The following is an 11,855-nucleotide window of genomic DNA, read 5'->3' on the forward strand; positions in this document are numbered from 1 at the left end:
TAGACGATAGCATCCACGTACCGCGCATCTGAGGCCGAATTCACAAAGCATTTCGTTCATAAGGGCTATTTAGTTATTTATTTATTTATTTATTTATTTATTTATTACAAGACCCTCAGGGCCCGGAAGGGCGTTAGAGAGGGGGTGGGTTTATATGAACTAGACATTAATTAAGACAAACACGTACAAAAATGATAAAATTCAAACAAGCAAGAGAGAGAAAGAGAGGAAATGCAGGGAGGTTAACCAAATGCGAGTTTCCAGTTTGATACCTTGCACTGGAGTGGGGGAAAGAAGGGTTGGAAAGAGGGGAAACAGTTCCTGTTCAAACAAGCAAGACATATGTATGCGTCATGCGGGTTTGCAATAGTGCATCATAAATGTTCACGGGTCACATATAATATGAAAACAAGTAATAATTACGAGATTCTCTAAATGATGACTTATCTACAATACTGGCCAAAGTTGAAGGCAGGCTGTTTCAGTCACAGCTGGTTTTAGACAGAAAGGAATGGAAAAACAAACTTGTAGGGCATTGAAGAACGCCAACCTTGTGCACACGATCTGTGCGCAGGGACAAGTACAAGGACCGCAAGAATAATTATTGCCTGAGGATTGAGTTTTAGAAGGAAATATTGTGGAAAACACAAATCACAGCTATTTTCTTTTTTTGCGTAGTCGTAAGTCTGTTGGGTCGAGGGTAGGTTTCATAAATGTAACGCTAGCGGCACGGGCGTGATTTTACAAAATAAAACGCACTGCTCAGTTTGGGCGGATTCAATGTGGTCAATTATGTTACGATGAAGAGGTTCCCACACTGACGATGCATATTCTAGCTTTGGTAATACCGGTAAAGTGTCCGGTACAGTGTCAGTTTTGGCTCGAAGGAGCTTGGGAGAAGTTTTGCCGTAAGTAGCCGAGAGTGTGATTAGCGTTTTCAAGGATGTAATTATCGTGTGTGTTGCAAGATAAGTCATTTGTTATGTGTACCTAAAATATTTGTAACAAGACACTTTTTTAGAGTAGTGCCAGGAATCATGCAGTATGCTGCCACTGGATCAGATCGACGGGAAACTAGCCAATTTCTACAGTTGTTACTATTGAGGCACATTTGCTGTTTCATGCACTAGTTGGAAACATTGTCGAGGTCAGACCAAAGGTGTAAGCAGAGTGAATTATTACGCTTCCCTTTATAACTAACACAATCGCCAGCAAGCAGTTTTATGGGTGATGTTATTCCGTCAGGAAGGTCGGTAATGCAAATGAGAAATAATAAAGGCCCGAACAGGCTGCCCGGAGGAACACCAGATATTACATCGCAGGAGTCTGAAAAACAGTAGTTGGTAGTGACATGTTGCGTACGGCTGTCAAGCAAACAATCGGTCTATTTTATAATACAAAGATCAACATTTACTCTGGTTATTTGAGAAAGTAGTCAATGATGTGGCACTTTATCAAAGGCTTTGGAGAAATCAAGAAAAATGCAATTGATAATTAAGCCGCTGTCGAGAGTTGAAAGTAGGCTATTAGTGAAGGCAATGAGCCGTGTATCGCAGGAGTAAGGCTTTCGAAAACCATGTTTAGTGCTGTGAAAAAAAGAGAGTTAGGTTCTAGGAACGCAACAAGGCTTGTGTAAAAGGTGTGCTCTGGAAGCGTGCATGGTACCCTGGTTAGCGATATTCGCCTGATTTAGGGGAGATTGAGGATTACCTGGTTTAAATAGTGGAAAAATCTTTCCAACATTTCAGTAACGTGGAAGTTCAGAGCATTCTAATGACTTAGGGAAGAGGTACATATTGTAAAAACGGAAAAATACATGGGAATTTCATCAGGACCGAAAGTTGAATACAACTTTAAACGATCGATTTGTTCAACAATACCTTCTAAATTGACTACAACAGGGTACATAGGGAAGCAATTGCGCTTCTTCAAGTACGGAACAGCAATACGAGTGTCGGAAGTAAATGACTTCGCGAAGACATCGTTTGAAATCGAGCAGCAATCTTCCCTATGCATAATATCACCACTGGGAACTGTCAATCTGACCGTGGCATTTTTTTGGTAGGATTAACGATACCCCAGACCATTCACGGGTTAGAGACAAAAATTGACGATAGTTTGTCGTTAAATAAAACGTGCTTTTCCACCCAGACTAACGATTCTTCAAGGCGCAAGATAGCTCGGTATGTACACCAACGAGTTGGGCGGCACCCTACTAATAAAAAGGTCCAACATAAAGATTGGCTCCAGTTTTCCCTTATGAACAATTCTGTAGCGTGAGTGGTCATTGCGGATACGCGCCATGCTTTTTTAATATAATTTGGTATGAAAACATACATTATACTATGGACAGTGAGGGAAATAGGGAGGGAGCAGGCTAGCAACTGCGACCGCGAGGGGCACAACGCCTGCGGTCTGTTTAGGAAGAATAGAATAGCAAAATAAATTGAAGGTAGGAAGAAGGCAACTAAAGAGGAAAGAAGTAGCAAAATGACGTGCCATAAAGACTAAATGAAAACTGCGCCCCAAAACAGAGTGCGCCGGCGGGAACAGAAAACAAAAATAGAAGTGGGTCGCGCTATCTACAAAAAATAAAAAAATTAACCGGCTTGACACACGTAAGCAGCAGGATTCTTACAGCTGAAACACAGGCAAATAAATAAATAAATAAATATAATAAATAAAACTCCGATGTCACGGAAAGTGTAGGGGGAGTTAACTGTTTGATTGCATAACGGCGACATTATTCATGAGCGCCAATAGCCAACTTAGAAAACTGTGCTCTGTATCCCTAACCTGTTATCTCGTCCTCACGCTGTTTCCTCCCCATGATAAGCAGCCAATTAGGTTCGTGCATAGGGCTCATATAATACTTATATTGCTTGAATAAACCTGAAGCAAATGAATGTTATAAAAACGCAGCTGTATTGCTCTCTTGTGGAACCGAAACTACACTCTTAATCTGGTTCCATATAAGTTCCAGTTAAAAAGGTGATCCACATATTTTTATCTGGGTCCGAACTGTTAATAAGTGGAACGAGACATACAAGTGGATCTTATGTGGAACGTTCGTTCTGTTTTCTTTATGTTTATCGTTCTTATCTGGAACTCAGTAAACGGGGGGAGGTGGTGTTGTGTGATGCAGTTATCTTTCACCACTTAGGTTCCAGTAAAATTTCTAGACAGTGCGCTTGTATATTTTTTGCTTGTGTCTTGTTCTACATAACTGCGGCGCTGCAGTGAAGTGTGCATTGAACCACATATAAATTTGGCGCTCTTTGTGTGGAGATGCCCTTGGCCCATACACACATGGCATATAAAAGTACAGAAACTTACGCTGCATCTGTGAAGCTATCTTACAGCAGTTGACATTTATAAACTGCTAAGGAGGATTTTTAACGATGTTATTTTACATTAAAAACTCCCTGTTCAATAACGCCGGGGAAAGATTAAACGATGCAAGCAAAGGATACATCTTATAGCGAAAAGCAGAACTTGCAGGAACGTCTTGTCAGGTTGTCTGCGGCGCTCAAACGGCATTTGCGAACCTGGTCTTGCTGCCAGTAATTTTAGACGTGCAGTACACCAAAGCGTTGGTGTGGTTGCCCGCTCTTGTGCTTGTCTCAGTTTGCGCTTACGTTTCAATGACGAATGTTCACCAGCTAGCTCGTCTCTCCGTTTTACTTCACTGCGTCTAAAATAATCAATAACTTGAATTCTAGAAGGTCTGGCGTCTTTCGGTGTCCACTCTGCTGTTTGGACGAAGCCCATAATTGCCTGGGCTCAAGAATTTCTGGTGGACACGCGTTTTTCTGGACACCTCGGTTACGAATTAATTGTTCAGGCTAACACGTGTTGTCCGTTTGACTAACAAGTAGCACCATAGAAACAAGGGCTTTGGTTCAACTTTCAGCCATTTGCATGCTGTGGTCTAGTACGTACACAGTTTTCAACGCTTAAGCAATGACTACAGCCTTCAGTTATAATGCTCCCTTGGGTCACGTTGCTGCATATTGCGCATGCTTATACGCACGCAAGTGTGGTTGAATTTTACTGCTCGTGGTGGCTCTTTGATTTCCACAAGCAAACAAAAATATCAGTTTGCAGGGAACGGTCGACTGTATATGATTCAGAAGTGGGGAAGGAAATTAAACTTAGAGAACTTAAAATACTTCGCAGTATCTGCAGTAAACTCTGTCTATTAATACTGATATCCTAATATTTTTCTAAATTATGCGCTTCAATAAAAGAAAAATTCGCAGTGTAAACATCTATTTCTTCATGGTAACTGTAGCGCACCGAATGACCCTTACGTCTCCTGCTGCTCCCTTGTTTATTGTTTTCCTGCAGTGCTGGCTTTAGGAGGAAAAAGACTGTTTTGAAACGGGCCGGTGCATTACTTTCTAATAAACTGTGTCACACCGTCCCTTGGCTTTACGCGAGTAATTTGTGATGTGTATATCAAAGAGCGTCGCATTATATATTTTTTGGTTAATAACCAGGCTTGCTGTGGTCAAGGAAACGCAGCAAATGAAGCAGCGTACATTTTGCGCTTATTGTAAACAGCAACGCTGAAAAGCTTTCCTCGGAAATTATGTACGGTTATTGCGCGCGCTCACGGCCAGCAGCGCGAAGCAACTTTAGTAAAAATGAACGTGCTAAGCGGCCTGTCAATATCTTTATAATATGCATTAACACCTGTATTACGTATATGGTATGTATTAAGTACAATATATATATATATATATATATATATATATATATATATATATATTTAATAACGTGTTAATTTCTGCACACTGGGCCCTCAGGACGCGCGGCGCGTTGTCATTTCCGGACAAAAAAAAAAAGACCGGCGACGGCCGCACGAGCTGTTCCGCGGGCTGGCCCCGGGCCACATGCCACGGGCCACTGTGGCAGACACAGTGCAGTGGCGCTTGCCGCGCCTGATGCGAATTGCTAGAAATGACGGTGGTTTGCTGTCGGCCAGTTTGGCGGGAACCGTTACGACGAAGCGGAGTAGTGAAGTTGCCAGGAGGCGCAAACAAAGGTCAGTGCTGCATGTTTATGTGCTCGTTACGGTTGTTGTTCAGTGAAAATAAAAATATCATTGTGTCGGGTAGGATACCGCTACGCTTCCCCTTGTATTTAGCTGAATTAAGGCACGCCTGCCAAACTCGCTCCACGAAGACAATTACTGCTTATATAGTCCGATAGCTTAATTTCAGTACAATCCCGGCGGATTTGTTTCCCGCGCGCGTAATAGAGCAATCTAAATGACGGAATGATGGTAGTTTTTTCGCCAAATTGCGGATTATGAGACAAAGGGCGAAAAGGCAAATCGAATTAATATGCTTACTTCGTCATTTACGCTGTCTTAAGTTCTGCGCGAAAATTTTTTTCGTAGCGTGCAACTTCACTTTGTCTTGGCGCGTGAAACTTCACTTTGTTTTGGCGAAACGTAATCGGTAAACGGTAATACGCGTCAATTTCCGTGCTCGTGGGACGGAATCCGCTCGACATTTATGACTCCGACCACGTTGCTGGTTCGCGTGTTAGTTTCCCAGTAGTCTGTATGCCCCCATACAGTATGTGGCTTAGTAAGATATTGACGGTCGCTTTGGCTGACGGCGGGTGTGGATCTTCGCACCGTGCGACCGCGTGTTTGCCGCTAGCGATCTCCTCGCGCTCACACACTTCGCAACTTCCAAGCAAATTTGTCAGAGCTTGTGTCCTTGGACGTATCGGTACTTTTTTTAAACTTGTGGGTTATTCCCGCTGTTGTTTTATTCTGCTAGGTAGCATGGATCTACAGTGCTTGCGAAACCGGGATCTTCGTCCCGGGAACCTTTGTCCTTGCCGCTTGCGCGCACGTAATGCACTAAGGAGAGCGCGCGAGTAAGATGCCATTCTACATAACTGTTAATGATGGTTCAATGAGTTGGAGGCCGCACTGCCTAGATTTGGCTGTGTACGTTAGGTAGTTTCTTGTGTCTTCTAATGTCGTTGGCCTTTTCAGATCTTACGTTCACGCCACCTTTAGCTTGCTCCCTGACGTAGAAAAATGGAAGGGACAGTGGTTGTCTTAGCAGTAGCGTGAGTTCACGCTGCTGTCGCTTCATAATATAAATCATTTGGGGCAGCCTATATTACTTAACGAATACATTCCATTGGTGGATGGAAGAAAGTGAGGAACGCATGCCTGGGCCTGGTATTCAGAAATTGTGCCGCCAATTCTATGCTGTGGACGTCAGTTCTGGTAGCACGACAGAATAATTGCCTACAACGCGTGCGTGCTGAATAAGTTCTTACATCATGATGTGCCCACAAAAATTATGCCATTTCTGCGCCTCCTCAAACTGATAATCTGCAAACAAAGCTACGTTCTCTGTTCGCAATAACCTGTGCAGAAACTGAATATCGCTGTGTCCACTTGGATAGTTTGTGACCAATACTCCTGCTTTGTATGAAAAGTAAAAATGAAAACATTATTTCCAATCTCTACGCGAACCCTTTGCGTCATGGCTGTGGTATGCACTGTGGACGCATGTAATAGGCATGCAGTTATGATTTATGAGAACCTTATGCAGCAGCCCAACCCATCAGCAGTTCTAGTTTGGCTCATGCCACCACGCAGGGTATATACCTAGAGGATAAGATTTGGACACACCTTTGTAACATAAATTTTGCTCCACAACACAAAATTTATCACATCCTTTGACTTGACCAGTAATGTTTATACGTGGTAGCAGCATTACAAAAACTCATTCTGACTACATTCGTTATGTCTTTTGTTATATTAGATGTATAAAAGCATATTTATAACCATTCCATATTGAGCACTCGATTCCCGCATAATCTGGAGAGGCCACTACGATGTGAGGTGTATACCGCCATTTATTTCAATGTTGACTCATGCTATTTCAGAAAGCATTCATGCGATCTGTGAGTGCAATGAAGAAAGTGCGGCTGCTTCGGATGAAAAAGTATCTGAGAAGCCGGCAGAAAGTGACCACGCTTCCAGCAACCCAATCCCTTGTCCTGACGCACTACTTGAACTGAAGGTGAGAATTTCGTTTTTCAAAGGCCTTGTTCAAACATTGCCTGACACATGTTAGTTACCACTATGGTGAAAGTTCCAACGTACGATATACGCTTATAAGCAACCACTTGCTACTTCTTGCATTGGTAAACCATTTTTCGGCAGGCAAAGTGCTGATATCTTGTGCAACTACTAGATGTTAACAGGTATTGAGGGTTGTGCTGGCTGTCAGTCCAAGCATTTATGCCTATTGACCGCAGCTGCGGCAGACAAGGAATGTAAGGAATGCCTGTGCTGCTACTCAATTTGGAAGCTGCACTTTCGTAAAACAATTTGAGATTCTCGAATGAAAATGCTTTATTGGCTCACTGCCGTTAATTCCTGTGTTTTGCCCCGGCATTATTTCCTTAGGCTCCAGCTTCCAGACAGGAAGATTTGTATTTATTTGTTGATGAGCTGCTTGCCATCTCTTCAACTATGCTATCAATTTTCATTTATGTGCATACATTTTCTGTGATCAGGTGGAACGCATTTAGCCATTTTAGGTGTTAACCGCAGGCGTTTTTTCATGGATGTTACTATGTGTGGTTTGTCAGAAGCACAAAAACAAAGCTTATTTTATAATGTATGCTTTGCTTATGTGTACAGTTCTTTATTTATCTGCTTTGCATTTTTGCCTAGGCAATTGAAGACATGGTCACAGATCCCTTTTGCATGGACCTTGGGCGAATGAAAAATGCTTTTGGCCACAACTGCAGAGGCCCGCATGTTCAATGCACCAGATGATTTGCCGTCATACATTTTAAATTCTGACGTGGTAAGATCAATCATGTTTTTCAAATCGTGTGGGTCTGCTCTGTAAGGTTAAGAGTGTTATTTTGTAAGCTGTGATTTGTTTAGTCAGCTGTGCTCTGTCTGTAGCATTTGATAAATGATAAAAAGTGAGTGATCATTACACAGACTGGCTCCCAGTTTATAATCTTTAGCACTGGTGAAAAGCATTGCTATAACAATGAATGTTCAAAGATCTCATCTAAGTCAAGATGAATATAGAATCAACACCGCTGCTTGGGTAGTTGTGTGAAGGTGATATTTTCTCTCATCGTATCGTTCAGCAGAATTAAAGTATTTGAGCTATCCTAGGGCCTGTTTTTTTTCAGTGGGCCCCAAAGTGTCAGTCAATGTGCAATTCTTTCAGCTTGCCTTTGAAGCAGAAATAATGTTTAGAGACACAGTGGAGGCTGTGGAGGCCAAGCTAAGCAAAATGCAAGAGATTTTGGACCGGGGAATCTCATGGGACTTGAAGAATTTGTTCGACCCAAGGAGGCTGATGCTGCAGTTTTTACTATGCTAAGACGGCACTTTATGATCTCTTGAATGTAAAGGGACTAATTAAAAAAGATTCAGGGCTGTAGTTTCGTACACAAAATACCTAAAAAGTATGGAAAGGTGCATTTCAAATCAGACTTTTTAAATCATGTTTTACCTGTAAGTTATGTTAAGCATCATAACAGTACTGGAAAGCAAATAATGGAGTAAAGAGGGCATTTATTTGCAGTCGCAAAGTGCATGAAGTATGAAGTGCGCAAAGATTAGTATATTGTTTGGTTGGTAACTAACAATCCGTCAAGGCTGGAAAAGCCGATTGATGTTCAGGTCATTCAACCAGAAAAGCGTAATAATTTTTCCAGAAATAAAGCAGCGATTCCATTCAAACTAAGCAATCGTTGATGCGGCATGCTCATAAAATATTTGTGCACACTGACACCTTTTGCAGGTTTCAAAGGAAGAAAAGCAAGAAATCATAGTGAAATAAATTATTACATTTATAAAAAGGGTATCATCATGAACACCACAATTTAAAGCCATTGTGTAGTTAAAATTTGCTGCTTCTCTTTGTTTAAAGACACAAGAACTTGGCAACAGGTCTCCACCAGGCCCGTGCATTTGAAAGAGAATGGCAACTTCAAAATTGCCTGCAAGGAAAACATTGTGGCGTTACCACCTGCATCATCACCTGAGAAGGCGGTCATCCTCCTGTTGACTCTATATTTTATTTTAAACCTATCAAACCCGTACGCTTTTGGACAGTTTTTGGGACTTGTACAGCAGCATGTCAGCTGCAACATTGTGAAGTTGTGCCTTCGTTTCCGATTTTTTATCACCAAGGCAATGCGCTGGCTGTAGGTTTCAAGGCTGGCTTGTTTTTTTTTTCTTTAAGGTATCTGACTTGTATTTTTCAAGGCTGAGCTGTTTGGTTGTTTAAAGGTTTCTCACTTGTTTTCCAGAGTCTCTTTCCTTTATATTTTCGCTGTTGCCTTGTTGACTTTTTAAAATGTGCAACATGCTTCTAGATATATTTGGTGGCATAAAATTTTATAAACATTTACACTAGCTTTCATGGTAGTGTTTGGGATGAGTTATCTCAAACTACACAATGCTGGGGCAAGTAACCTGCCTGGAGTGGGAGGCTTTTTCAGGGGCTTATCAAGTGTTTTGGTCACGATTAGCTTTGTATTATACGTACATCTGTGATCTGCCAACTGTATTGTTTCTTGTGTTCATGTTTTTGTTGCGATTATTGCCACTTGCATCTGGCAAGTTCTCATGTGCAAATTTTTCATTGTTTATTTTGGCTTGCACTGTCTTTTCCCTTCAATAAATTATCCGCTACATTCTTCATTGGTCTTGTCCTAATTCAACTCTGTAAGCCCATTGTTTTATGCTTTTTCGTATAATTCTTAGAGTACAGAATTCTTTTGGAGCGGTGATGCGTAAACTTGGTAAATGGCATATGGGTACTTGTGCATTTGAGTTACCTTATTTCCTGTGATAAGCCAGCATATTTTATAGCCTTGTTTAATGTTTCTTTTTTCCATAGCCGATGTGCAAGTTTATTTGAATGTGGTGCACTTATGTCTCGGGCCATTTTTATTACTCACTTTTTTAATATAGGGGCATACAGGTGAATGCCACACAATGCCTAGTCTCTTTTCTTTTGGTATTTGTTCCTTGTTGACTAGTCATTTTCAATGAAATTTGAGACGAACACGTCTTCAGTGTATGCAATACTGCCACTCAATAAAGTTTGCTCATGTTAAAAAGCATTGTAATAATTTGTTTTATAGGTGTTTAAATTTAGGTACCTTGTTTCTTTTATATGCAGCTAAAGGCCAGAGCAGGATCTGGCAGGCGAAGCCAAGGTTTCCACTGTGCCATTCCAGGTACCTCAAACCTACTTTTATATAGAACTGCGCTCTAATAGGCAACTGTTGGGAACTGTCGGGGACCACACTGCTGCAAAATTTCAACTTTCCAATTGTTGGTATCACCGCTGGCCACATGCCAAGCCAACTTGGCATATGACCTCAGTTTGTTCTGACAGGGGAAAGCAAAAATATTGCAGAATGGGAACCCATAGACAGCTTCCTAACTGTTTATTAGAACATTGTTTTATATAAAAAGCAGGTCTGAAAGTACCTGGAACGGCGCACCGGATATAGCCATCGCTATTTATGTGGATCAACGTTCCAGTAACTCAACAACCCTTTTATTTGGAACAGGGTTCCATATACTCTTATGTGGAACGACGATCCACCTAATTAATAAGTAAAAATAAGTGGTGCACTGTTCCATCTACTTTTTAAAGTATGTGGAACGTGGTTCCAAATATATAGCTGGAACTTTTTTGCAAAAAAGTTCCAGCTACTAAGTGGATCTTATGTGGATCCAGTGTACAACATCAGTGTACAACATCAGCATGATTTATGCGATGTTTTCATTAATTTATTTCTTATTTTGGTCCGGCGTGGCGCCACGTTCTAGCTTTTTCTCGACGTTGTCTGTGCCAAACTTACACCATCATTCAGTCCTGCGCATAACTTCATAGATTACACTAGTTTTCTACAGAAAGTTTGATGCGTGTTTTCTAACTATTTAAGCTGAGTATATCGACTGCAATTTTTAATTATTCTGGTGCAATGAACTTTCCCTTGAATTCAATTTAACAATGAACAGTTCTGCATAACCGTGCAGTTGTATTGTTGTAAATAGTTGTATTTACGAGTTGTGTACTAATTTTGCGCATCTAACGTTGCGTTTTTTGACATTGGCGTGGTTTTACAAGATGCCACTGTGACGTCTAATAAGGGCCCTACTACGTAATTTAGACTGCACATCCTTTCACTAGAACGTGTACCTTGAATGGCCCCGAGTTAATTGTAAGAATAATAACAGAAATCAGTGCATGCAAACAAAAGCAATTCCACCTCGAACATCCCAAACAAGTCTTTGTCCTTATTCCCTCAAAAAGAAGTCGGTGGTTATTGGTTTCAACGCCATTGGCTACCCACTGAAAGCAGCGTTTTCGGGCGTCCAGTGTTTGGAAGCATATTTAAGGACGCCTTGCCGCCATAGTCTGCGACCGCGTCGTTTTTGGGCCACATACCGACGTTTTTCGGCCACATACCGAGCTCGAAGACTAAACAAAAGGATCACGAAACGGCAGGAAGGATACATTTTGATTACCGAACTCTTGCGTAGCTTGCCTATAGAGTTTGACGTTAAATATGAAATGAAGTATAGTTCGTGGAATACGCTAGCGCAACACGGGGGTAATTGGAGATCGCAGGGAGAGGTCTTCGTCCTGCAGTGGATATAAAATAGAGGCTGATGATGATGATGATGATGATTGATGATGATTAGTTCTTTGAGACGATCGGCGCGTTCGTCAGGTCGCTCGGCCCTAAAAAAGCGCACGAGAGCCCGTGCGCGTGCACCAGTTTTCATTCGGTCACACTCATCCAACTGCCCT

General features: G+C 41.6%; 1 protein-coding gene across 1 annotated transcript; it reads left to right on the forward strand.

The window, feature by feature from the left end:
- Nucleotides 1-4,927: 4,927 nt before the first annotated feature.
- On the forward strand, nt 4,928-8,396 carry LOC125941784 (uncharacterized). Its single transcript, XM_049659625.1, has 4 exons — nt 4,928-5,050; nt 6,928-7,064; nt 7,724-7,802; nt 8,203-8,396. Exons 1-4 carry the CDS (start codon nt 4,966-4,968, stop codon nt 8,394-8,396), a joined length of 495 nt encoding a protein of 164 aa, XP_049515582.1. The 5' UTR covers nt 4,928-4,965.
- Nucleotides 8,397-11,855: the final 3,459 nt, after the last annotated feature.

Source organism: Dermacentor silvarum, unplaced genomic scaffold (assembly GCF_013339745.2).
Source record: "Dermacentor silvarum isolate Dsil-2018 unplaced genomic scaffold, BIME_Dsil_1.4 Seq297, whole genome shotgun sequence".
In the NCBI taxonomy this organism is placed as follows: domain Eukaryota; kingdom Metazoa; phylum Arthropoda; class Arachnida; order Ixodida; family Ixodidae; genus Dermacentor; species Dermacentor silvarum.

Bases quoted from the DNA above. Each gene is read 5' to 3' on its own strand.
- LOC125941784 (XM_049659625.1), top strand. From the start codon at position 4,966: ATGACGGTGGTTTGCTGTCGGCCAGTTTGGCGGGAACCGTTACGACGA. The intron at 7,065-7,723 runs GTGAGAATTTCG...ATTTTTGCCTAG, and splicing joins ACGCACTACTTGAACTGAAG to GCAATTGAAGACATGGTCAC. The intron at 7,803-8,202 runs GCCCGCATGTTC...GTTTTTTTTCAG, and splicing joins TTTTGGCCACAACTGCAGAG to TGGGCCCCAAAGTGTCAGTC.